Below are 26,971 nucleotides of genomic sequence, written 5' to 3' on the forward strand. Positions count from 1 at the left end.
ACACTACGGTTCCCATTGCTGCACAGTTCTACAACTAAATAAAAAGGGGCCGCCTTCCCTGAAGAAAATGAGAAAGATTGCCTCAGTAATATGGGCATTCTTTTTGGAAATTATATGTATTGTTCCAATAATTGGTGTATATGTCTGTAAAATCGTGCAAAACTGTCATTTTCCTTTCTTTTTTGGAGGTTAATTTCAGCAACCAGAGGTTGTCGTTCTCGCTCATAGTAGCAGATTCCCCGTCACCCGCTCCAAATTATTTAAAAACTCCAGTCCACATTTTTATCCAGGCTAGCTGTCCGCCTGTCTCTTGTGGGGCACAATCTACCTTGCTGTCTTGCGCTAGACCCGGCGCCTCTTTCGATTGGTGAAAGTGGAAAGCTGTATGGGCGTGCAGCGCGTCCACTGGTCGAGTCACCCGCCCATCTAGCAGGCGTGGGGGTTGTGCGTGAGCGTGCGTTGCACGGTGGCGCTCTGCTGCTGTGTCTGTCGGTGTCTGGGGCCGGCCCGGCGGGCGGTGTGGGGAGGCGGGAGGGGGGGCGCGCAGGCGCGCGGGGGGCCTGAGGGGGGGCGCGTTCGGTCCCGCGCGCTGTCTCGGCCAAGATGGCGGTGGCGGGGACGGCAGCGGCGGCCGTGGCCCGGCTGGAGGGCCGCGAGTTCGAATACCTCATGAAGAAGCGCTCGGTGACCATCGGCCGTAACTCCTCGCAGGGCTCGGTGGACGTGAGCATGGGCCACTCCAGCTTCATCTCCAGGCGGCACCTCGAGATTTTCACTGCCCCGCCCGCCCAGGCCCCGGCCGCCAACAGCAATACCGGCCCCGCCTCAGCCACCACCGGCGACGGGACCGGGACCCAGTCCCAACCCGCCGTCGCCGTCGCTGCTGCTGCTGCTGCTGTTCCCTCCGGCGGTGGCGGCGATTTTTATTTGCGTTGCCTCGGCAAGAACGGCGTCTTCGTGGACGGAGTGTTCCAGCGCCGGGGGGCGCCACCGCTGCAGCTGCCCCGAGTGTGAGTGTGAGGCAGAGACGGAGGGAGGGACGGACGGACTACCGGGAGACATGCGCTCCGACGCTGACCTCCTTCTCTCACCCCCCTTCCTTCCTTCCTTCCTTCCTTCCTTCCTTCCTTCCTTCCCCAGCGTCTCAGCCGGGAGGGGGGCGTGAGAAGAGGCGTTTCAGGCCCCTCCGGGGGCTTCGGGGCTGGAAGGAGGACCACCACGCCTTGAGGCTCTTTTTCGCCAGGAGGCTGGAAGGGTGGCTCAGCCGGCAAGGAGCAAGGGCTGAACCCGGCTTTTTCCCTCCCCCCCCCCCCGCCTAGGCAGGCCTAGGCAATCGCGCGTGGTCGACTCCTGCTTTTTGCAACGCTGGAAGCCAACCTATTTAGCTCTCTGTTCTCAATGTTTCCTTGGAAATAACTTTTTGAGCCCACAAAGGCTCCGATCTCCGATGAATGCCCTTTCTCGCGAGTGGGCCCGGCCAAAAGCTTTCTGTCTGTCTCCGTTTGATAGGCGTAACGATTTATATTTATCTGATAGTACAGAAGGCCCAGTGTCTTGAACAGAAGCACTACATATCTTCATTCGGTTTTCTAAACACAAGAGTGTGTTGGTAGGCAGACAGTATGGAGTGGCTTGTGACTAGGAATAAAATGTCATTGTGGTTTTAAAGCATGGGATACTTTAGAAATGAGCAGCGTGATGGTATCCTGTTGATCAGGACATGTGAATGGACCATGTAATAATGCAGTGGTTATTTTCTGGAAGGGTTAAAAATAGATATAACAATTCCCTTGGTAATATACAAAATTGAAAAAGATTTGTCAATTTCTGTAGGTCTTCCTGCCATTTTTTAGTTATATTTCTGTTTTTAATGCCATATTATCCAGATAGTTGAATGACTTGTTTGACCTCTAAGAATGGTAAGTTCCATTCATAGGGTTGGGAATGATGTAGTTATTTTTTTTAAAAAAAGGAGAAGAAAACTCTATCTTGTTTTATTGGCTCATGTTTTAATAAGGCGACTAAATTCATATTCTTTTTAAAAAGTCATGTGTTTCCTGTACTGTGAAGTTGGATAAAATCAAGATACTGATTTTGGGTACATCAGGAGACCTAATTTTCAAGTATAAAATGATACCTTTATTCTTTCTCCTGTTGATTTGTCATATGAATATGAATGGTCAGTTGTCAACAAAATTCTCCTAGGAGTCTGGTGGTTTTGGTGTATTTTATTGGAGTAAATAGGTGAATCTCTCTGAGTTAATTGTGTTTGCTTATACTCTGAGACAAATTGATGGACCAACGTAACTAGTATTCTGATAGTATGTGGGAAGTTCAGAATATACCATAAAGAGAATAGTCTTATGGATATATTTTTATTGTTTATAAGATGTTAGGACCGTGTATGGTCTCTTTCATAGTAATTTGTGTGCAGATAGCAGGTTTTTGCCCTCTAGAATTTCATACAAGTATTTCATTAACATGTAAACATAATTCTTGAGGAAAACATCTTTGTAATGATTCAGTTGTAAAATGTTTGGCTTCAGGCTGAATGGCAGTGACATTTGACTGCATACCTATGAAGTGCTCAATGGTGATTGAAAATATATATCAAGAAAATTTAGATTCCCTTGCTGGATAGATTTTAGGATAATCTGTAACTCTGAAGATTGATAGGAATATCAGTGTTCTCTAAATTAATTGTTACTGAAATATGTAGGTGCTGTTTTATAGTATGTCTTTCAAATTAAAGCTGGAATGTTTGCATGCTCTAACTTACTCTGTATGTGTTTACATGGGAGCAAATTGTATTATTTCAATCCAACTTCAAAGTAAATTACAACCAGTGCCAGCAGTTGCCAAGACACTACATACTGATTTATATTTGTTGCAAGGAGCTCTGCTTCTGTGGAGTTACACTAGTGCTGTTGAACCTTGTTCTTTTCTTCTTCCAGCTTTTTTTTTCTGAAGTCTTTTTGCTACTCATATTGGATTGTTCCCAGTGTAGTGTATGGTAGTGGACAGAGTGATGGACGTACTCTGGAGAATAGGGTTTGAATCCCCACTTGGCCATGGAAACTCGATAGAAGGGAGTTGGAACTGGTAAAACAACTCTTTAAATATCTTACCTTGAAAGCCCTATTAGGGTCGCTATAAGTTGGTTCCGACTGGAAGGCACAGAATACACACACACATACACATTGGGTGAAAAATGACCAGCAGACAGTTAGCATATATTCAGGTTGGCTTTATGTTCTTGAATACAGTATTGTGAATAATGACACAATCTTGTTTATTTAATTTCGGAATTAATGCTTGAAGTTGAGATCTGCTTACCTAGAAACCTAGAGTGAAATTCCACCCTAGTGAAGTCAGTTAAGAGCTTTGCCAGGGTTTCGTCAGTGGTGTTTATTTAGGCTTTGGAGAAGTCTCATTTAACCAAGCTGTTTGTTCTGTTTCCATTTGGACAGTTTTTAGTATGGTAATTCTATGGTTCCAATAGATATTGAACAGAAAATTATAATTATTGACTGTTCAAATTAAAATTCATTTTCAGTTTCTCTTTGTGCTAAAAGCACCACACTACTATTAATAAATATATCAGATAATTTCCAGTAATGAACAAAATTGACAGCATTTGGAGAACTAACATCAAGTCTTCCATAGCACATGTACATGTAATATATTGAGCAGCATAGAGTAGACAGACATACAGTATGCAGTTGTCTCTGCACTTACAAAGAAGTGTGTTGGTGCAAAAGCCCCCTTTTTAAGATTCACCTTGGTGCTGTCAACTCCAGTCAAATGGCTATTAAATGGTTTCCAGGTTATCCTCTTCACTGAGTGAAGGGACTAAAATTTCCTGGGGTTCCATAATTTTAAGGAGTAGGTAATTCATTCTTTCCACATTATAGTCCATACATTGTTTCCTGTTTCTTCCAGGTTCACAGGTGTTCTGAAAAAAACTTTTATTTTAGTCCAGGACATGGTAGCTGAAGAGTGGATGTGCATTTCATGTATTCTTTTGTGTTTTTCACTATTAGCTACTATCTCTCTCCATATGTCAGTGGGTGCAATGCCTGCTAGGTAAATTGATTATATCAATTGAGGTTGGCTTTAGGCATCCACTAATTATTCTACAGCTTTCATTGAGTGCTACCTGTTTTGCATGGGCTGAAGTATATCACACTGGACTGATGTATTTTCTTGTGTAGTAGCATAGGGCCATGGCCATAATTATTAGTGTTTTTCTGTACTCCAGCTAGTTTCCGGTAGCTTTCAAAGAATTTTGTTCCTTGCAGAGGCAGTTTGCTTTCTATTTTGGTAGTATTTCTTACAGATCAGCATACAATCCTAAGAAACATCTAGGTATCTGAGGGGAAAAAGAAGTGGTATAGTTGGACACTGTTCCAGGTAACGTGAAGTTACAACCTCATATTGGTGCTTCTGGAGTGAAGTTTTCAGTAGAAAAGTGTGCTTTATCCAGTGGAATTTAATCTTGATGATAGTCGTAAGGAATATGAAGAAAATAAATACTGGCTGAAATCCTGTTGCTTAGCATAATAAGTTAGAATTAGTTTAAGCCTGTTGAATCAGTGGAATATATGACTCACCCAGATCTCCACTGATTCAGTGGATGTAGTTGTAACTTACGTACGTATAGTATTTGTTCAAGTCCATGGTCAATGTTTTGTCTTTTGGATGAATCCTTATGGCATTTATTTCTCTTCACTTACATTCTCTTCCCTTCCCTTCTTTTTTCTTTTTTTGGTGGGGTCATGACAGTTCCTGGGTTGGCAATATGAGATGTAAAGTGAGATGTCTTCAATTCAGTCACTAAAGAGCCACAGTAGCACTGTTCATTTTGAAAGGTACATGCTGCCAAAGTACAACTCAAAGTACGGAGTTGTACTGTCTGCCAGAATATTAGAATTCTGTAGCTGAGCTTGTCAGTGGGGGTTGTGAGAGGTATGTATTAATCTCATATATAAATAGCAGGTTGTGTAAACTGAGTACTGTACTTTGCATTAAACTGTACTCTAGTTGCTTCATATACAAACCTTGATTTTTAAGTTCTGCTGTGTTTAATCATTTCGGCTTATTCACAGATCACTAATCATGAACTGAATTTTTTGTTCTCTTTAGGTAGTTGAGATGATCAGCATTGGTGATTTCAAATAATTCCTCAAAATTGTCCAGAGCAGTTTTCTCAGAATAATGAACTGGACTTAGAAATTGTCAGCCTTGAAAACTGTAATGTACTAGCTTGTCTTTCTTCATTTTGTAGGTACAGTATATTAGTCCTATTGCTCCACAGAAACATCAACAGAGGTTAAAATAAGTTCTGATAAATAATCTGTGCCTATTTTATAGGTCTTAGCAGTTAATGTCATGGAAATACAATTTATCCACCATGTCTTTTAAAAAATGAATTATTTGATTTGTGTGTTCTGTCACACATATAACAGTAATTTGTTATGTAGTTAAATAAAAGAAAGAAGCCTGCAAGTCTGATTATGTGCCAGAGTCTTCACTCCCTTTTTGGCTAGATAGTCATATTTGGATTTTGAGGAATTAACGTGGACAGTGACAGAGAACAGTTGCTGGACAGCTGCCCCAAGAAATTAAGTACAAAGTAGTGGTTGTGTTTGAGCCACATACACCAAAACACATATTTGGCCTTACGTACCACAACACCTCCTAGGAAATAGAAGGGGAAGATATGGAGGCAGTGTCAAATTTTATCTTCCTGGGCTCCATGATTACTTCAGATGGAGACAGCAGCCCTGAAATTAAAAGGCGCCTTCTTCTTGGGAGGAAAGCGATGACAAATCTTGACAGCATCTTGAAAAGCAGAGACATCACCTTGCCAACAAAAGTCCGAATAGTCAAAGCTATGGTTTTTCCTGTCGTGATGTATGGAAGTGAGAGCTGGACCATAAAGAAAGCAGACCGCCGAAGAATTGATGCCTTTGAATTGTGGTGCTGGAGGAGGCTCTTGAGAATCCCCTGGACTGCAAGGAGAACAAACCTATCAGTTCTAAAGGAAATCAACCCTGAATGCTCACTTGAAGGACAGATCCTGAATCTGAGGCTCCAGTACTTTGGCCATCTCATGAGAAGAAAAGAGTCCTTGGAAAAAACCTTGATGTTAGGAAGGTGTGATGGCAAGAGGAGAAGGGGACGACCAAGGATGAGATGGCTGGACAGTGTCTGCGAAGCAACCAACATGAACCTGACACAACTCCGGGAGGCAGTAGAAGACAGGAGGGCCTGGCGTGCTCTGGTCCATGGGGTCACGAAGAGTCAGACACGACTAAACGACTAAACACACACACACCACAACAAATAACAGAGTTAGAAAACAAACTGTTGAGATTAAAGACAAGTTACTTCCCTAAGAAACTTTGTACAAAGCTGAGTTTGGGCCTGATGGCAAATCACATTTGTTCTCACAAAGGACAGCAAAATGTTGATGTCATAGAAGAAAGATCAGTAATGCTCAGGAGAATGCTGAACAGATCTCATCCAGTGACCCTCGTTGCAGTTCTCAAAACACACACAGTTGCTGCTCCATTTCCCAGCTCCTGAAGTTACCAGACAGTGGCAGTCTCTCTTTCATTTAAGAAGATAGTTGGGTCTGGTTGGGTATGCTGGAAAGCAGTATGGTAACCTCTGCCCCAACTACCTTCCTTTTTGAAATAATACCTGTGGGCCCATGTGGGGCTGAGAAATGACTGAGTTGCTGGAGACTAACATCTTGCTTTTCAACTACCTAAGATTAATTTTTGTAATGTCTGTTAAGTGCATAATGTAAATGTACCTTTTGAAACATCCGTCGGAGTGCTGAAGTGTATTTGGCATCTGGGTGTGTGTACACCCGTCAATAGCACCTCAGGTACTGTGTTTTAGTCTTATGGTTAAGGCATGTAATCATAGCTACATCCTGACTGTCTCGCAACAGTATTAGGCTCAAATCCACATCAAAACCCAGGCAGGCTATGCATGATGTATAATACTGATGCATAGTACTGTGTATAATGTAGGGTAATAATCTTGCAGCTTGGACTTGTGATACATTTGAAAAAAAATACTTGGTCAGTGCTGGTTCATTTATGAAAAAAACTTGGATCCAAAGATGTAATAGTGTGAGTTGAACAGACATCTGCTTGTAAAATTGGAGAACTCGATTGCAGCGCATATGCCATGCTTTCCAGGTCCCCTGTTTTGTCAGAGTAACTCTCCAGGAGGCTTCTGGACAAAGATTTGAGGGTGCAGTAGGGAGAACATATTAGTGGTAGTAGAAATAGAGGATTGAAGTTATGTCACAGCCTCAATATTTTGTATGCCTTTAAATATCTTAAAAACAAGCATACATTTCTTACAAAAGAGGATAATTACTTCTTTGGTTTCATACTTAATTGTGTTTTGTGCTTTATATTTCAAACCATTACCTGAATATTCACAAATGTGTACTGAGTGTTGTTAAAGCAATAGGAGACAAAAAAGTTGCAGTTATATTCTTGGCATAGGAAAAGTTTCAAATGCAAAGATGCTTGGACACATTTAAATTACTTTTCTATCCTTTTAATCCAGTTTAAATCCAGTTTTTGTTTACTTGAATGAATTAACGTTTTAGCCTTTAGTAGTATGTCACTTCACTGTGCTGTGAACCTCTAAGCTCAAGTAAAGTTTGTTACAGACATGTGGTGTCTTGATTATATAAACAAAAAATAGGGAACAAAGGTTAGTGAATACAATTAATAAACTAAGTACTTTATCGTGTCTTGGTTTTAAAATGTGTTGCTTCTGAGTTAACAGTTGCTTTAGTGCAGGGGTCTCAAACTCAATTTACCTGGGGGCCATTGGAGGCAGAGTCTGGGTGAGGCTGGGCCGCATCAGAGTTTTAAAAAAACCCTCACAGAATAGTCTTGCCAAAGGAGAAAAGCCCCCATCGGTATCTGCGAAATTAAACAGAACGGGGTGGGGCCCCCCACAGATGCACGTGCACGCGCGCACACACACATACACGGAGGTCTGGCAAACTTCCTCTGAAGGACCCCACCTCAAAAAAAGGCACACTCAGCAGCAGCAGCTACCCCCACCACGACAGAGGAGCAAACTTTGCGAGGCGAGCCCAGGCAGCCTCCAGAGCCAAGGCGGCTGAAGCAGGACAGAGAGGAGGAGGAAGCACCGCCGGGCGCTGAGGCGGCCACTGGCCAGGCTGGTCCTGAGGGGGCTGAGAGAGAAAGAGAGCCAGAGAGCCGCTTCCCTGGAAGAGGCAGTGGCGGCAGCAGCTGCTGTTGGAGGTGCTGTTGAAGGCACTCTTCGAAGATAGGTCGGGAGCGAGCTCTGGTCTCAGGCATCACTCAGCGGTGGCTCGGGCGCTTGGGGAAAAGGGCCAGCAGCGCACCTCACTCACCGGCTCTCACCCAAGACAACGCCTCTTGCACCCTCCATCCGGAACTGCAGCCTGCCTGCCAGCCAGCCTGCCTGTCTGCCGGCTGGCAGGCTGCAGTTCTGGATGGAGGGTGCAAGAGGCGCTGTCTTGGGAGAGAGCTGGCGAGTGAGGTGAGGCTTTTTTTGACTCTTGACAGCAGAGGACGTGGGTGCTTCGGGATGGGCAGGCAAGGCGGGGGCCACAAACTATCATCTGGCGGGCTGCAAATGGCCCCCGGGCCGCATGTTTGAGACCCCTGCTTTAGTGTTAAATAGATAGTGAATAGTATGTTCCATGCTCTTTTGATTCAGTAGTTTTAGGACAGTATGTTATCTGGCTTTGTTCAAAATTTTTAGAACTTACTAATGAATTATGTGAAATTTCTGTTAATAAATAAATTACAGAAAACCACTTCAATATGTCATGGAGGCTTATTTATGGATGCTTTGATGCACATAGTTTATTATACGCTGAGGAAAAGTTTAAACAAAGTTCTGAAGAAGGAATATTCCCCACCAAACTGTGAAGTGTCTATATTTCCAACAACTACCACTTTAAGTAGTGGTAGTTGTTGAAAATAGAGACACTACACAGTTTGGTTGTGAAGTTGTTCAATGTTGTACAAAGATGGACATGATAAAGGACAAAAATGGGAGGGACCTAACAGAAGCAGAAGACATCAAGAAGAGGTGGCAAGAATACACAGAGGAATTATACCAGAAAGATTTGGATATCCAGGACAACCCAGACAATGTGGTTGCTGACCTTGAGCCAGACATCTTGGAGAGTGAAGTCAAGTGGGCCTTAGAAAGCTTGGCTAACAACAAGGCCAGTGGAGGTGATAGTATTCCCGTGGAACTACTGTATTTAAAATCATAAAAGATGATGCTGTTAAGGTGCTACATTCAATATGCCAGCAAGTTTGGAAAACTCAGCAGTGGCCAGATGACTGGAAAAGATCAGTCTACATCCCAATCCTAAAGAAGGGCAGTGCCAAAGAATGCTCCAACTACCGTACAATTGCACTCATTTCACATGCTAGCAAGGTAATGCTCAAAATCCTCCAAGGTAGGCTTCAGTAGTATGTGGACCGAGAACTCCCAGAAGTACAAGCGGGATTCCGAAGGGGCAGAGGAACTAGAGACCAAATTGCTAACATGTGCTGGATTATGGAGAAAGTTCCAGCAAAACATCTACTTCTGCTTCACTGACTATGCAAAAGCCTTTGACCTTGTGGACCACAGCAAACTATGGCAAGTCCTTAAAGAAATGGGAGCGCCTGACCACCTTATCTACCTCCTGAGAAATCTATACGTGGGACAGGAAGCAACAGTTAGAACTGGATATGGAACAAGTGATTGGTTCAAAATTGGGAAAGGAGTACAACAAGGCTCTCTGCTTATTTAACTTGTATGCAGAATACATCATGTGAAAGGCCGGTCTGGAGGAATCCCAAGCTGGAATTAAGATTGCCGGAAGAAATATCAACAACCTCTGATATGCAGATGATACCACTCTGATGGCACAAAGTGAGGAGGAATTAAAGAATCTCGTAATGACGGTGAAAGAGGAGAGCACAAAAAATGGTCTGAAGCTCAACATCAAAAAAACTAAGATCATGGCCACTGGTCCCATCACCTCCTGGGAAATAGAAGGGGAAGATATGGAGGCAGTGACAGATTTTACTTTCTTGGGCTCCAGGATCATTGCAGATGGAGACAGCAGCCATGAAATTAAAAGGTGCCTGCTTCTTGGGAGGAAAGTGATGACAAACCTCAACAGCATCTTAAAAAGCAGAGACATCACCTTGACGACAAAAGTCCACATAGTTAAAGCTATGGTTTTTTTCTGTAGTGATGTATGGAAGTGAGAGCTGGACCATAAAGAAGGCTGACCGCCGAAGAATTGATGCTTTTGAATTGTGGTACTGGAGGAGGCCTTTGAGAGTCCCCTGCAAGGAGAACAAACCTATCAATTCTAAAGGAAATCAACCCTGAGTGCTCCCTGGAAGGACAGATCCTGAAACTGAGGCTCCAATACTTTGGCCATTTCATGAGAAGAAAAGAGTCCCTGGAAAAGACCTTGATGCTAGAAAAGTGTGAAGGCAAGAGGAGAAGGGGACGACAGAGGATGAGATGGTTGGACAGTGTTACCAAAGTGACCAACATGAATTTGACCCAACTCCGGGAGGCAGTGGAAGACAAGAGGGCCTGGAGTTCTCTGATCCATGGGGTCACAAAGAGTCGGACACGATTAAACAACTAAACAACAAACAACAACCACTTTAAGTATCTTAATTGTAGCTTGACACATTTTGTATAAGGATTAGTGCATACTTAGCTTTTACACATAATAAGAAACAAGAAGAAAATAATTTTACAAAATTGGATATTGTTTTTAACAAAATTTTAAGTAAAATGGTACAAAACAATTCCTTACAGTTGAAAAGTTCTGTAAACACTTGTGCTGTTTATGTTGCTAAGGCTACTATTGCAGGATCAGCGTCATAAAATGAAATGATAAATTGGAAAAATAGCAGCTAGCAAGAAGAAATTTTACTGCAAGGACAGGCTTGGATTTTCATATGTTCTCATATGTGGATTCCACTAATGCATCCCTGGTTTTTGTTCAGTCCACTGTACTTTGAGCACAGAAAGGGGGAAGGACCAAATATGAGATGGACTGACTCACTAATGGAAGCCACTGGCTTTAGTTTATAAGAGCTGTGCATGGCAGTTGAGGACAGGACATTTTGAAGATTCATTGGTTCACCATAAGTTGGGGAGGGCGACTTGACAGCACATACGTAACAACAAACTAGATGATGTGCCATCTTCCGACAGTGGGAATATTTAATTTAAATTAGTAAAAGCTTCTGATCTCCCCTTTTGAGGTTCAGAGGTTTTCTAAGGATCAGTTTTGTCCTGGGAAAGCCTTTGAGAGACTTGGAATTGGGGGGAAGAGCCTATATAATAGCCAAAAATCCATAGGCAGCCCTGATTCCAAGGGCTGTGATCTGGTGGTAATTTTTAGCTGTTTTAGCTCTCCCACACTCAGAGGCTCTCAGAGGCTTTCCCAGGGCAAAAGGAGGTCTAGGGAGCCTCAGAATTTGAAAATTGAGGGGAGAAAGCTGAAGTTAAATATTCTCATTGTCGTATGATTATGATATCATCTAGTTGTATTATGCCAACAGGATTTCACCCAGACTTCTGCAATGGTCTGGCTGGTCCCAAGAAGAAAATAAGAGCAGGCAGAGGAAGGAGATGTTGATAAGGAGAGATGAAAGAAAGGGGAGTGAGGACAAAGAAATTCTTGAGAGTTTTTGGTCCTGGCTACCCAGGGAGCTACTCTAGTGTGTTATGGAATTTGACTCCTTTTTAGTGGTAGAACTTGGTACAATTGGAGTAATCAGCATGCACTAAAATTTATTCCAAAACTCTGTAATCTGCCCCTAGTATGACCAAGTAGGGAATAATGCAACTGGACTAGATGCCAGATACTTACCTGGTTGTTTGTCTGTATAGCAAGAGGACCAAATCCAGAACTTTTTATGAACTGAAAGATTCATAACCTTGATTCATTTACCACAGTGGACCTTGTCTGGAGGCTTAACTAGCAGAATAGGTATTAAAATAGTGAATGAGGTTTAGTGAAAGCAAGCATAAATTGATGTATATAAGGAGGATCACAATTTCATTTACATCTCTTATGAAATTGGTGGTACCAGTAGTTTCTTAAGAAAGGGATCTTAGGACTGTGGTGGATAGCTCAAAAGGAAATCAACCCTGAGTGCTCACTGGAAGGACAGATCCTGAAGCTGAGGCTCCAATACTTTGGCCATCTCATGAGAAGAGAAGACTCCCTGGAAAAGCCCCTGATGTTGGGAAAGTGTGAAGGCAAGAGGAGAAGGGGACGACAGAGGATGAGATGGTTGGACAGTGTCACCGAAGCAACCAACATGAATCTGACACAACTCCAGGAGGCGGTGGAAGATAGGAGGGCCTGGCGTGCTCTGGTCCATGGGGTCACGAAGAGTCGGACACGACTAAGCGACTAAACGAAACGGATAGCTCAATGCAAATGTTGGTGCGGTATGCAGCTGTTGTAAAAGTGACAAATTCCATTGTGGTCATAGCTGGAAAAGCAATTCAAAATAAAAGTTCTAGTACCATAATGCTCTTCTATAAGTCTGTGGTGCAACCACAAGTCAAATACTGTGTATTGATCTGGTCGTCTCACATGAAACAAAGTATCATTGGGTGGAAAAAGGTGAAGAAAGGGGGATCCAAAATAATAATTGAGTGGTGTAACATTCCATGAAGAGTATATTTGCCCTTAGAAAAATGGTTAACAAAGGAAGGTATATAAATTTCTGCATCATGGAGTAAAGAGAGACTTTTAGCCCTTTCATAATACTAGAATTTGCTATCATTCACTGGATTTAAGAGATGCAGAAGATTCAGAACAGGTAAAAGTACTTCAATAATAAACATGTGTCATCAAGTCATTTCAGATTTACGGTGAACCTTTTCAGGGTTCACAACACATAATTATACTGTGGAATTTCTTACCGCACAAAGTATTGATGACTGCCAACCTGAACAGTTTTAAAAAGAGTTTTGGACATATAGAGCAATGGTAGGGCTATCAGTAGGTACTGTACTAGGTATCCAATTTTTATATTCCTTCTAGTACCAAGAGTGGTATTGTTCTGTATATCATTTGCTGATGGAGTGTGTGGTTGCTCTCATGTCCTGCTTCTGGCTTTCTCACCAGCCACTGATTGGCCACTGTGTGAATTGAATCCCTGATTCTTTAGCCCTTTGGGCTGATCCAGTATGACTCTTGTTCCTAATAAGCTGAAACAAATCATACAGTGATAGACAGACTGTTTTTGAACACATATTCAGTAGTTCTATCCAGCTGTATCTGCCAGCAGAACAGATGCTTTTAGTAGAACACATTGCCTCTTGTTGTATCCCTGTTTGTGCCAGACCTGCTCTCAAGGATGGAAGAGAGAAAAAATGTCCAAACGCTCCTCATTACCATGCTGTATTAATGCATAACATAACAAAGTTTAAAAATATTAACACAATACTGTATATTGCTGATAACTTCTCTCTAAGAATTTAAGAGACCTGCTGAACCAGTTGGTGGGGAGGAATTGTAGTCATCTGTTTTCTAACAGTAATTAGATGTCAGTAGTAACTTGCAAAGTAAATAGAATTAATTAATTAATTAGATTAAATAATTTGATTTCTACATTCAGACATTTGCTGTAAAAAATGTGTTATATCCTGCTAAGTTTTTGGAGAAAATCATATATTTGGTGTCTTCCAATATAACTTTTCTCATTTGAGACAAGCTAATTCTGTTTTTATGGATATACATTTGAAAAGTTGACTGAACACATACATCTTGTGTACAAAAAAACCCTCTTCCTTCTATTGCTAGGTTAAACTGTTAGTGCTGCCAAATACTTGATATTAATAGCGTACCAATACCTTGAACAGAATGGTTGTATATTTTAATGGATTGAGATGCATTTTTGTTGTTGTTTAGTCGTTAAGTCGTGTCCGACTCTTCGTGACCCCATGGACCAGAGCACGCCAAGCCCTCCTGTCTTCCACTGCTTCTCAGAGTTGGGTCAAATTCATGTTAGTTGCTTCGATGACACTGTCCAGCCATCTCATCCTCTGTCGTCCCCTTCTCCTCTTGCCCTCACACTTTCTCAACATCAGGGTCTTTTCAAGGGAGTCTTCTCTTCTCATGAGATGGCCAAAGTATTGGAGCCTCAGCTTCAGAATCTGTCCTTCCAGTGAGCACTCAGGGTTGATTTCCTTCAAAATGGATAGGTTTGTTCTCTTTGCAGTCCAGGGGACTCTCAAGAGTCTCCTCCAGCACCACAATTCAAAAGCATCAGTGGGATGGTGCTGGGAGGACTGGTGGGGAACCTCTGAAAGCGGCAGCGCCGAACAGCTGAGAGGCGGGGGGAGACTATGTGTGTCTGTGACAGGACTGCTTTCAGAGGTCCCCCGCCAATCCTTCGATGGTGCTAGTAGGACTGGTGGGGGACCTCTGAAAGCAGCAGCGCTGAACAGCTGAGAGGTGGGGGGAGACTATGCGTGTCTGTGACAGGACTGCTTTCAAAGATCCCCCGCCAATCCTTCGATGGTGCTGGGAGGACTGGTGGGGGACCTCTGAAAGCAGCACTGGCTGCCAGAGGGGCATCCCCCCACGGCCAGCACTGCTTTCAGAGTCTTCCTGGGACTTGCCCAGCACGGAAAAAGGCAGGGGAAAAGCACCCTTTCCCCCTGCCTTTTTTCGTGCTGGGCAAGCCCCAGGAAGCCTCTGAGACCCAGCGCCGAACAGCTGAGAGGCGGGGAGTGGGGAGCCAGCGCCGCTTTCAGAGGTCCCCCGCCAGTTTTTTCTCCCGGAGGAACGCATTAATTAAATTTCAGTGCATTCCTATGGAAAACCACTCCTCGCAAGACAATTTTTTTTCCCTTTTGCGAGTCACCAAAAAACTCCCAAGACACTTTTGTCTTGCAAGTTTTTCGTTGCTCAAGGCATTCGTCTTGCGAGGCACCACTGTAGTCTCAAGAGTGATAGTGTAATGCCGGAGTATCGGCAAGGCTGATTGCACAGATCTTAGCTAAGAGAAGGGAAAGACTTGAGTGATTAATCCACTATGTGTGTCTGTGACAGGTTTGATGTTGTGTATAGTACATGGAGCAGTGACAGCTGGCAACATTTCCTGTACACCAAGTTGAAAAGGACTTCTTTCTGGGCAAGTGTGATTCCTACTTAAAAGGCTTGTAATTTTGCAATGTGGTCATGGTCATCTAGTTCTTCGAACTGTTCTAGACAAAGTGAATAGCTACGGAAGGGTAAATGACATCTAGTTCTTTGCTATTTGACCTAAACTAATCAACTTTGTCCAGTGGTCGGAGTCAGTATCTAGTTTTACCTTAGGAGTACTGTATAGGAATTACTGTTTCTGGTTTTATTTCAGGAACTGTCAGTGTCTAGGCTTCTCCAGCATCTGTAATTTTGATTGGTGCATTGGTCTCATGAATCTGAGTCTCCCTCCCTCCCTCCCTCCCTCCCTCCCTCTCTCTCTCTCTCTCTCTCTCTCTCTCTCTCTCTCTCTCTCTCTCTCTCTCTCTCTCTGTGTGTGTGTGTGTGTGTGTGTGTGTGTGTGTACAGACATGCATACAAGGCAAATTGAGCTAGTATCCTGTTGATCTTCAATTGAAAGGGAAATCTCACCAGCATAGTAATACTGTACAGGACCTCATTGCTTGCATAAACAGTCATCTCCATAAAGAAAACTTGCCCTTTGCCTGCCTTTGGCAGTGGTTGTGCCTGTAGTGCCATCTTGTGTTACTCTGCTGGTGGAATTTTCTGCTCTACTACTCCAAGAAAATTAATCTGATTCTGATGATTTTCTTGTATGATATGCTTTTCTTATAGGACAGAATGTTGGCATGCATTCTATGTCAGGTCAGAGACATGATGTTCCTTTAGGAATTCAGTTCACCTAGGTCATATTTGTGAGCTGTGGCTTAGCCAGGATAAGGGGCAGTTGCCCTAAAACAAGAACCCATGTTGCAGATTGTATGAATTTCTGGGTCACTGGTAAAGCATTATTTTGGGTAGCTGCCCAGCTTGACAGTTCTTCAAATGGGCCTGCTGGTTTAGACTGTGGTTTAGACTGTGGCTGAAACATCTTTCTCTTTTTTGCCTCTGGATGTCTCAAATGTTTTACACAAAAGTCAAGTTATGAAGTTATGTACAGCGTTTAAAATGGCGGAGCCCAGTCCTGGTTAACACATAGTCAAGTACTCAAATGTCTTTTCTATTGCGAAAATACAATACATTTAATGCATCTCTGGGGGATTGGTGTTGGTGAATCTGTCCAACTATTTTCATGCTTTCCCACCTTTTGGAAGGAGTGAAGGCAGCCGAACACAAATGCATTTGTTTTATGCCATAAAACATGGATGGTGTTGTAAGGATGGAACCATTGGCTATACCACTGCTTTATCTGTAATGTATCTGAAAGCAATATTCCCTCTAATCTTTGACCCCATGTGTATGCATGTGGGATTCCTGCTGAAATTGGAACTAAACAAGTGGTAGCGTTGACTCCCAGTGCACGTCTTGATGGAGCTCTGCATGGGCATGTACACAAACACACCTTAGAGGGAATGTAGTGTGAAAGGAAGCAAGGAGCAGCACTGGACTAAGTTGATATGGAGTGTTGGTAAATACAGAAGATGATGAACTATAAAATCAGTAAAAAGTTAGATCTTATCGATCTAATCTTGCATAGCTATAGTTCTTTTATGTTAAGTCGTGATTTACTAGACATTGCCCGCCAGACACTTTTCCAACTAGAACATAATGTAAAGGGTTAACTATCTTATTTGATGCTGAGATATAGTTGCTAAGGTTTATGAAAAATAGCTATTTTTATTTTTTATGAATGCAATGTCTTTTTTTCTGGGAACAGCACATTGTCTGGTATCAGAGTAAACATGTAGCATTTCTGTGGCTTACTTGAGCTAGGCACAATAAATGTAATTTGCATTGAATATTTGTGACTTGTTGGATGCTAGGTTGTGACTAGGTATAAACTCCCCCAGCCCCAACAGGGCGACTGGGGTCTCTCTCCTCCATTGCTCCATTGCTGTTGGTTCAAATACTAAAGAGAGCCAGAAAATAGAGTAGACTATGTCTAGATGGGCGGTATATAAATGCAATCAATCAATGAATGAATCAATCAATAAAATCAGAAGAATGAGTGCTCAGTCAAGTAAAGCATGAATTCTTGCTTGAGCAAAAATGAGTAACCTGAGCCTATCCTATCATGCACATATAATGGAGATACAGAAGTGACCATATTTCTGGGAAAAGTGGGGTGGACCAGTAGACGAGGAAGATCTAACATGAGATGGGTTGACTCAATAAAAGAAAAGACAGTATTGCTAAGGGGGGGGGGGAGAAGAACCGAATATGAGATGCTGTTGGTTTGCAAAATCTCTTAATTATGGGAAATTTTGGAAGTCAGTAACTCGTATGCCGGGTAGGTGGGGCTCATTAGCCTTGGAAAGCTGCCCATCTAGGAGAAGGAAAACTCCAATTTCAAACCGCTACTGCTTTGTGGCTATATCCACTGATGGAAAAGGCTTCAGGAGTTAACCTTGAGGGAAAATCCAGAGCCGGAGTCCCGGAGGCAGTTTGTGTCATTCTAGCAACTCCTCTCTGACGTCGCTGGAACCAGTTGTATTGGCTCTTGCCTTTCCATTGAACTATTCCAGCAAGGTGGAGAGGGGGGATTTGCTGCTTGGGTAACAGCCTATCCTCCATATTATTTTACCCAGGCTTTGTGCTCTGGAGAGGCTGTTCCAAGTCCTCCATGGAGAGCCTGTTACCATGGTCTCTCGAGACTGAAAGATACCTAAACAAAACAAAAATTCGTGTGGAGTGAGAAAGGCAGGGGAAAGGGAGGTTACTGCCCGTCTATTTCCCTAACTTTCATCCTAATGTACTCCCCTCATGCTGCAGCTCTTCTTGGCTGCTGTTGCTGCTGTCTCCTACTTGTGAGTAAACTGAGTAAATGTGTTTGTGAGTAAACCGGGTAAGATTTGCTTTGAGATCATCCTCAGCCACAAACTAAAAGAGTCTTTTCCTGGCTTAAATGAGTGAGCTTCTGAATGTTATTCTCTGTTTTTAAAAATGTTTTTAAATACAGTGGTGCCTCGCAAGACAATTGCCTCTACGGATGAAAAGCTCGCTAGACAAATGGGTCTGGCTAGGGTTTTGGTGCCTTGCAAGACTATTGTTCCTGTGGCCCTGCTTCGCAAGACAACTGTCTTTTTACCTGCTGAGCAAGCCCCAGGAGGCTTCTGAAAGCAGTGCTTTGCCACTGGAGTTTGTGCTCTTCTCTGCTCCTGCCCCCCTTTCCTGCCTCACAGCTGATTGGCGCAGGGTCTCAGAGGCTTCTCTGGGCTTTCCCAGCAGGTAAACAGGCAGTGGAAATGCACCTGGGGAAGTCTCTGAAAGCGGCGCTTTGCCACGGGGGTGGGTGGGTGTCAGTGTCTACCTTATTAATTAATTAATACCTCACCCATTTAGACTGAAGTCTACTCTACCTTACCCTTAGGTAGAAGAACTTTATTAAAATATTCCCAAACTGAGTTTCTTTTACAGCCTGCTACCATTACAGGTTTACAAGGAAAAGAAAAATTAGAATAGATAAATCGCAGGGTACATTTGCAAAGATCTGAAGACATCTGGAGTATTTCTGTTCAGAAAGTTTCATTTTCATTTGTACTGCTTTCTCCTCCCTCCTCATGATTAGTTCCTAACCTCACTCTTCTTACCCATCACAAACAATCTTCTTGAAAATTAGCACTTGAGATGTATTAGGTTAATTTTGTATACATACATTTGCAGAGGACCAATAGGATTGAGGTCACTTTCTCAACTCTATATGTTTATTTAAAAACATTTTTTTGCTGATAAAAAGAGACATGTTATATCTGCAGATAAAAATTCAGAGTTTTGAGAATAGCAAAACCAAGCATCTGTGACACAGCTAACTTCTAGTTTTAAAAACAGCTGAAAATAGTCTTACAGAAAACTGGGAGAGCATGACATTGGGGTCATAAGGAAAGAATTAATGGAATTCATTTGCAAAATGTTTTAAACATTGCATGAATATACAGTCTCATTGTGCATAACTAAAAATTAATCTTTATTTCATGATGAAAAACCTATGGGCTGTAGCTTATTTTAAACAGAAAAGTATATTTAGATAGACTGTTCCACAAAAAGCATTTTATCAAACAATTTTTTAATTTTAAAATTTTTATCTGTGTAATTTGTGGTATATATTGAATATATTTTTATCTGCTTCACTGCTTGCCAGTAGTTTGTATATGTGAAACAGACCAAAAAGATATTCAGTGTACACCATAAATATTGCCGTCAAAACTGTACATTTTTATATATCCTGAGATGTTCACAGTTGGATCTGTTGGATGTTACCAGTTCTGTTCCTGATGTATGATGAGAAATAAATTGGAGCAACAAATTACCACAAGTTTCAGAGTTAATGCTTGTGTTCTGTGTTGTTCACGGGTCAGATGTATGGTATATGACAAGGACTACAAATGTTGATTCCTTAATTGGCAGCAGACTGCCCCTGCAATTTTTGCTATTGTGCTTATGATTACATATGTAAATAATGGGCTTCTAGCCATTGATTGGATATTTACATAGATCTGATCACTAATTTATATTTAGGTAGAGTATGATTTATATTGTTTTATTATTACAGCCAGGCTTTGCATATTTTTCTTTTATTTGCATGGAGGTGTTTCTCTCTTGTTGTGGGAATGCCTTAAAAATGTTCCCATGTAGGGCCTTTCTTATGACCAGTGCCCATGAAGGCTGGAGAAAGATAAAATAATTCTGTATACATTTGTTCAGAAGTACATTCCTTTAAGTTCCGTGGAGCTTATTTCTAGAGGTTTGTAACTTAGGAAAATATAGGAAGATCTGTATTAAACAATTTTGTGTTCCTGTCTCCTTTCAAATGTTGTTCCCTTTTTATTTTCCTTTGACCCTGACTTAATGGTAAATCATTTCTGAGTATTCTCTACCTTTTTGTTGTTGTTTAGTTGTTAAGTCTGTCCTTCTCTTCGTGACCCCATGAACCAGAGCACGTCAGGCCCTCCTGTCTTCCACTGCCTCCCAGAGTTGGGTCAAATTCTCTACCTCGAAAACTATAAATTAGTGATCAGACCTGTGTAATAAATAGGAATTCCCCATAATAAGAATCTATCTAATGACACTCAATTATTATTATTATTGGCCATGACTTCCCCTACAAATTTCACGCAAAAAGTGGGAGTAGGGGAGAGTAGCAAACATAGCTAAAACATGTATTTATACTTACTGGGAGGACTAGAACAACCTGTCAGATGAGAAAAATACCTGAGTTTAGTATGTAACGTGTAAAAAAACAAACCCCTATTTTATTACAGTATCTCATTATTTAAGATAAACTTTGTATTTCTAGCTTTTTAAAACTGGAAATTTGAGGGAGATTGTCAGAGGACTTATTTTTTAATGGCTTTATGCTGCCTGTCAGGCATTCATCAGACTTTGGTGGCGGTAAAACAAACTTAAATGTCAAAGGGAATTATTGTAGTACAATAAATCTGTAGAGGTAAAGCCCAGTATCGGCTGTAGGAATCCTGTATGTCTGAAGTGATGCACTATTGCTAATGATTAATCAAGTTTGTTTTAATTGACATGTTTCGGTATACTATTTCATGGACAGCTAATTTTAAGTACTGTACAGGTACAGTATGTTGAATTTATTGGATTACATAATGACATGGTAGTCTAAAAAGTGTGAACAAATTAACTAAAGTTATAGAGTATCTAAATGTTAAAGTCTTGTGCAGTCCTGTAAATAAGACTACTTTCTAGTTGGTTTGGCATCTACAGCAGCTTGCACAATTCCTAATCCAACTTCAGGAGTAAGAGTTGATAGAATGAATTATTCCGGAAATTGAGTAGTGTTTTCAAAATTTAACTAATTCTGTGTTTTTCTACAAAACATTTAGTGAACATTGTGTGTAAGTAAAACATATCAGTCTGCTAGCTAGGAAAGACCTTTCTCTTTAGGTGAGGTTTTCGCTGTTGTTAGGAAGCAGAGGAAGGAAGATATTTTTACCAGATCACTTAATATTTTTCTTTATGTTTATGTGTCTTTTTAAAAAAATGTTTTAAGTTCAGTGATCTTCTAAATTATTACAATACATGTTTTGTTACATTTTTAATGTTTAAATTATGTGTCTGTCATCCCTATCACCATTTTGGAAACTGCTTTGAATACCTTGAATTGACAGAAAGGTGAGGGCTGGAACTGACTGTAAAGCAGACTTACTGATGCTTAAGATAACAAATATGAAAACAAACATGATCCCACTTATATTGATGGATGGCAGTAACAAGACAATAACCCCATCTACCTTGGAACGTAAACTTTGACTTCCCATTCTTAGGCTGGAGCATAGTACATCTGAATAGCTACTTACTGTTTCCAGTCATAGAGATATATATTGTATTTACAACCACAGTTCATTGTTGTGACTTCACCAAAACTAGCACACAAACAGCCCAGTGATAGCTAAATAATATGAAATTGTAATAAGCTCAGAGGAGAACAGAAAAGATAGCTGGGTGGGAGTTAATTAGAGTCCCAAAATCTATCTAGGTATTCAAAAAAAAAAAAGGGGGGGGTTTAAGTAGAAACTTGAAGGATGTGTTAAGCCTGTCTCCCTCCATTTATTGCCCTCTGCCTGTGGACAGCAGCAGTATGAAGAGGAGAGCTTCCAGAGTACATCTTTATGTGATCCATTATCTGGAGTTTTCAGTTGTATGCAGACCTCCATGTGTAGTAGCAGCACTTCAGAGTGTCCTGTCCCTCATATTTGGAGAACTACTTAAATTGTTTTATTTAAATAAAACAAAAACATTATATAGCATACATATTCTTGCATTTGCTTAAACATCAGTGTGTTCATTGTTTGTACATAGATTTTTCAGAACAATAATGGAATTAAGGCCTTTTCCTGAACTTTGTTCATTTCATACCATTTTTACAGTGAAAAATGCACATGGTATCTTAGCTTGGATAACTTGGATTAATTGAATTAGTTTATAAAAATGTAAATATTGCATGAATATAGAGCTGCATGCTACATATTTAAATTCTGTTTCGTGCTGAATAACTTCTGAACTATAATGTACTATATCTCAAATAGAAAACTAACTTTAGATAGCTTTTTCCTTCCAAAGCATTTCATTAAAATAAATTTGATTTAAATAAAAAATCCCATTTAAAGTTTTAAAATCTGAATTTTTTTTAAAAAAAAAACATTGATTTTAATCCATCCTGTTCAGAAGTGGTTTTCTTTCTTCTGGGGACATCCTGAGACGCTGAAGCTTGCCCAAGGCCACACAGGCCAGCTCTTCTGGGATTTATTTATTTCTGCCTTTCTTTCCATAAAGAATGCATAGTGGGGAATTGAACTCTCAATGTCTTGTTCCACAGCCATATATCTAACTCACTAAGCTATCCAGCCAGTATGTATTAATAGAAAAATATGAGGTTTTAGTGTAGCTGAACTTGGCATTACTGTGTACACTCCATTCCCCTAGGAACAAAGCTCAAAAGGAAAAAAACTGATCTGACTCTACTCTTGCTGAGAGACATTACAGTGCATTGTTTTGTTGCAAGGCCTCACTTTCATGTAAGTGTTAGTGTTAAACTGCTTTGTTGTAAAAGAGAGTAAAAGACAGCTAGTTGATTAATTGAAACTAGTTCCCTTTGAAAATAGTACAATATAAGTTAGTTCTAATTTGATGAAATTCTAATGAAGTCTTGCTGAAATATTGTTAGCAGTTGATTTTGCTGGCAGTATTATCAGAGAGCCCTTGTGGGTGGGGAAGAGGTTAATAAACACATCTAATTAATGCATTTTAATAAAAAGAAAAAAAACAGGTGGCACAATTATGCTCTGAAAGCACAGTAGTAAATTATAGTAAGGTAGTGATCTAGTGTTGGCTGCTGTCTACCAATGTGTGTGCCTTCTACTGTTGTTCTTAATACACATGCATCACTTGCACCATTGAAGCTTCTAAATACTCACCAAACGCTTCGGTGAACCTGACCACTTGATCTGCGTAATGCAAGCTGAGCTTTGCTTCCAGATGGACATACTAATTCATCCAGGTTACTTGCTTCAATCATGTTTCTAAAAAATTGGGCCAGCTGTCCTTTTTCTGGTATTACTAGGACATGGTTGCTGAGAATAAAATTGTCATTAAGTTATTCATTGGAAACTTGCAGTTGTCTGCTGGAAATGTACTCCAGTGATTGGTGCTGCGTGACCTAAATGTTGCTACAAGCTAAGCTACCTGTAAAAAAAGAAAAGTTGCTGAAGTATCTCGGTAGATTAGTACAGCTTTTTGTTGTTGGACTGCTTACCTGGAAACTCAGAGTCTTACAGTTTTTGGAAAAAGATAGAATTCTATATGTCTTGCATATAGTACGAATTAAACTATCATGAGGAAATAATCAAAAAATGAAAAGGGGAAAATAAGCTTGATTTGGGAGAAGCTGTTGTATTACATTGAAGTGACGTAAGTTGCATGAGATGCTGAAATAGCCATTTGTAAATCTGTATCGAGTGTAAATATATGTGTTTTGGATGAATTAAATTAATTTATGTTCTTAAGGTTGAAGATGAAATTTAAAGACCGCACAACCGGTCTGTATTTAGCCTTTCTTCTGAGAGATGCCAACTACTTAAAAGCACAGTGTTTCCATAGGCGGAGTCTCTTTTTTGTACTCATAGACGATGGAGCCTCAAATTCCAGAAGCATTACACGGGTAGTTTTAATGAATTAGTGTCTGGTTTTCCTGCAGCTGATGTGACAAGCAGCTTTATAAGCTGCTTCCCATCGATCCCTGCTTTCCCACTCCTTTGTGTCTTCCGCTTGGAGAAAAAAACGATGAAGAGCTTGGTTTCTACAGTAACTGCTGCCAGCAGGAAGATTTTTTTTCACTGTTCCTTTTCATCAGCAAGGCTGTGATGTATTTGGTTTCTTCAGGACTCCTTTTTAATGTTAGCCTTAAGGTTTTTAATTGTACATTGTTTATTGCTACAGAGAGTGGTGAGATTTGTACTAGTGAGCGGAATATGTTTCCCAGAGTGGGGTAAAGCTGGTATTAGTAGCTGTTGGCTTGAGACTCTTTCTGCTGCCCTGGAGAGAAAATGATGTCAGCTAAAATTGTGGGATGGCATACTTGCAGAAGTACATATTGTACCACAACAGTGTGGGGATGAATTTTGTGCTGTTAGGGAGGACCTAGTAGGTGTTTTGTTTTCCATCTACATAAGTACTGCCCTGCTGAGCTCTAGCAGTGGCTGCTAGTTAGATCCCTCTGGGAAGCTCACAAGCTAAGCATGAAAAGCTCTCAGATCTCCTTTTTTTCAGTTCCACTTGTCTGGTATAGTGCCTATGAAGATTCCATTTAACTGCCATGCTTGGGACCTATTGATAGACCTAACCACCATAAACTTTTCTCACCTGCCTTTAACACCAGTTGAGGCCGTGGCCATCAGTGAATTCTATGGCAACAGATTCTGCAGGTTAGTTGTACATTGTGTGAGGAAGGAATTCCTTTGGGCTTTGTTGAATGTATTCAGTTTCGTGAGTGATTCAGAGTTCTACTACTATAAGAGGAAAAAAGCATTTTCTTTATATATATATATATACATGGTTTGTTTCCAAACCTCTTATGCCCACACTTTAGCTACACTCCTGTGTTATAACTTTTCCCTGTAGGTATGATGTTCTGACTTCCTATGGGATTGGTTACCTTTTTCTGCATGTTGCCTTTTGCAATATGTATTGGAAAGAATTTTTTGGAAGTAATTCAAGTAAGCACACTGATACTGTATGTATGAATGCCTGTATTTTTTAATATGGATGGTCACTGGTTGCTGGTCTGGTGTTTATAAAAAGCATATCAGTGAAAGAGTAGATTTCAGAATATATTTGAAATAAAGATTTTTTTTTTCATTCTGTACAGCTGTTCTCATTTGTTTTTCTTGGGCGTTCATTTTTTGGATACTTACTGCTGCTGGAGCCACCCCAGTTGTACAAGGTGGCCAACTATCTGAATTTGAACAAGCTGTTTGCGTTTTACTCATACAGTATTTTGAAACTTTCTCCAGACACACAAAATCTGGATAACTATTTAAACTGGAACTGAAATTCTTGAACTTTAGATGGAAAGTTTTGTGGCCTATTAACCTGGATACTTGCTTAACATGTTGCTTCTGATTTATAAATAGGACAAATGTAGACAGGACTGATAATTGGTTCATACAATCTCTTCAGGAATCCATGGTCCTGTTTTGATTATATGCCACATCTTGCTCTTTGGCTCTATGTTATTACTGCAAAGAATAATGTGCTTCTTTTGTTATTTTGGCAGGAATTTAGAAATAATATGCAAAATATAGTTTTACAGTTGTTTAGGGAGAACACATGTTGAAACATTATGCAGATTTTATGCTGTTCTGGTTATTAAGTACCTTTTGCTTTTATTTTTCAGATGTACATTCAGGTTTCCCAGCACAAACATCAAGATAACATTTACAGCTTTATCCAATGAAAAGAGAGAAAAACAGGAGTCCCCGCAGTCCCCAGTGAAACCCGTACAACCCCAGATCTCTCCTCTAACAATCAACATTCCAGACAACATGGCTCACCTAATCAGCCCTCTCCCATCTCCCACAGGAACCATCAGGTACTTAGACTTTGTGATACTGTGTGCAGAATTTAAATATGACTGCAGAACTTTGCATTAAGCCAAATATCATCTGAAATTGTCACATGTGAAATAAAGCTAGAAACTTAGCTCAGTGTGGGAATAAATTGCACTTTTGCTTATTCTATGGTTGATGATGTTCTAATTTTAAACTTCAAATAACGGTGGTCACTTGATGCTGAGCCAGAACTGAGAGTCTCTTTTCCAAAGTAGTGAAAGTTATTTCATTCAGTGTGACTTAACCCAATTAAGGTGAATTCATGAAGTGTGAATATGGTGAATTCATAAAGTGTGAATACGGTGAATTCCAATTTGAAGAACAGGACAGATATGCAGAACCTGAAGTTTCACATGATTACATGTATTTTTCTCCCAGACAGGCTCACTTCTGTTGCTGAGGAAATGTTGGGGGCAGTGGGTTGGTAAACTGAGAAAAGAGGTTCATCAAGTTTTAACTCAGATTCTTATTTTTGTTATTTGAGTGAGTGTTCATGTAATAGTTACTGATTGATCACAGCACTCCTATTTATTCTGATACATGTTTTTTGTTGTATTAATGAAGGCCATCAAATACTGTATAATTGTTTTAAAAACAGAAATGAAACTTTTAGTTGTCTTCAAAGGGTGGCAAAGTAGTAATTTGCACAGTTAGGGTATATTTAGCTAAGAACTGGAGAATTACTAAGATTACAAACCTCATTGACTCTCTCTATATAAAGACGGAGAATGAAAGAAAGGAAAAGAGAAAGAAAATCACTGTGGTATTGACTGAATGTTATACTACGAGTAAATAAAGTGATTTGGTATTAATTTCCATACTATGCAATATATTAAGTACAATGTATGTTCATCCCTGTGTAAAACTTTTAAAAGAAAACATAGATATCAAAAGAATTTAAGAATAGTGTCAGTTGTAGGATTTGTTGTTTTCTGTGTTTGTTCTGTGCAATCCTTTGCATATGTTTCTGTGGAGATGGCTGTGTTAGCCTGCTGCAGAAGAAACAACTAAGGGTCTTGTAGCAAGTTCAAAACAACAAAACACAGCAAACTGTGCTGCTTACATACCGCTGCATAGCACTTAAAGCACTCCCTGGGTGATC

At 40.7% G+C, this 26,971-nt stretch overlaps 1 protein-coding gene across 2 annotated transcripts in view; it reads left to right on the top strand.

Annotated features, from left to right (window-relative positions):
- The first annotated feature begins 554 nt into the window (after window positions 1-554).
- Window positions 555-26,971, top strand: part of FOXK2 (forkhead box K2) — a 55,061-nt gene continuing 28,644 nt past the window's right edge. Inside the window, exons 1-2 of one of the 2 annotated variants that reach the window (XM_020796339.3) lie at window positions 555-1,010; window positions 25,656-25,850. In XM_020796339.3, the coding sequence (XP_020651998.3) occupies window positions 604-1,010; window positions 25,656-25,850 (602 nt within the window). In that variant the 5' untranslated portion in view covers window positions 555-603. Of the gene's footprint in view, window positions 1,011-23,920; window positions 24,685-25,655; window positions 25,851-26,971 lie in introns of those variants that run through there. The other variant, XM_072990374.2, reaches the window with a different exon arrangement.

This window comes from Pogona vitticeps, chromosome 2 (genome assembly GCF_051106095.1).
Source record: "Pogona vitticeps strain Pit_001003342236 chromosome 2, PviZW2.1, whole genome shotgun sequence".
Taxonomy (NCBI): domain Eukaryota; kingdom Metazoa; phylum Chordata; class Lepidosauria; order Squamata; family Agamidae; genus Pogona; species Pogona vitticeps.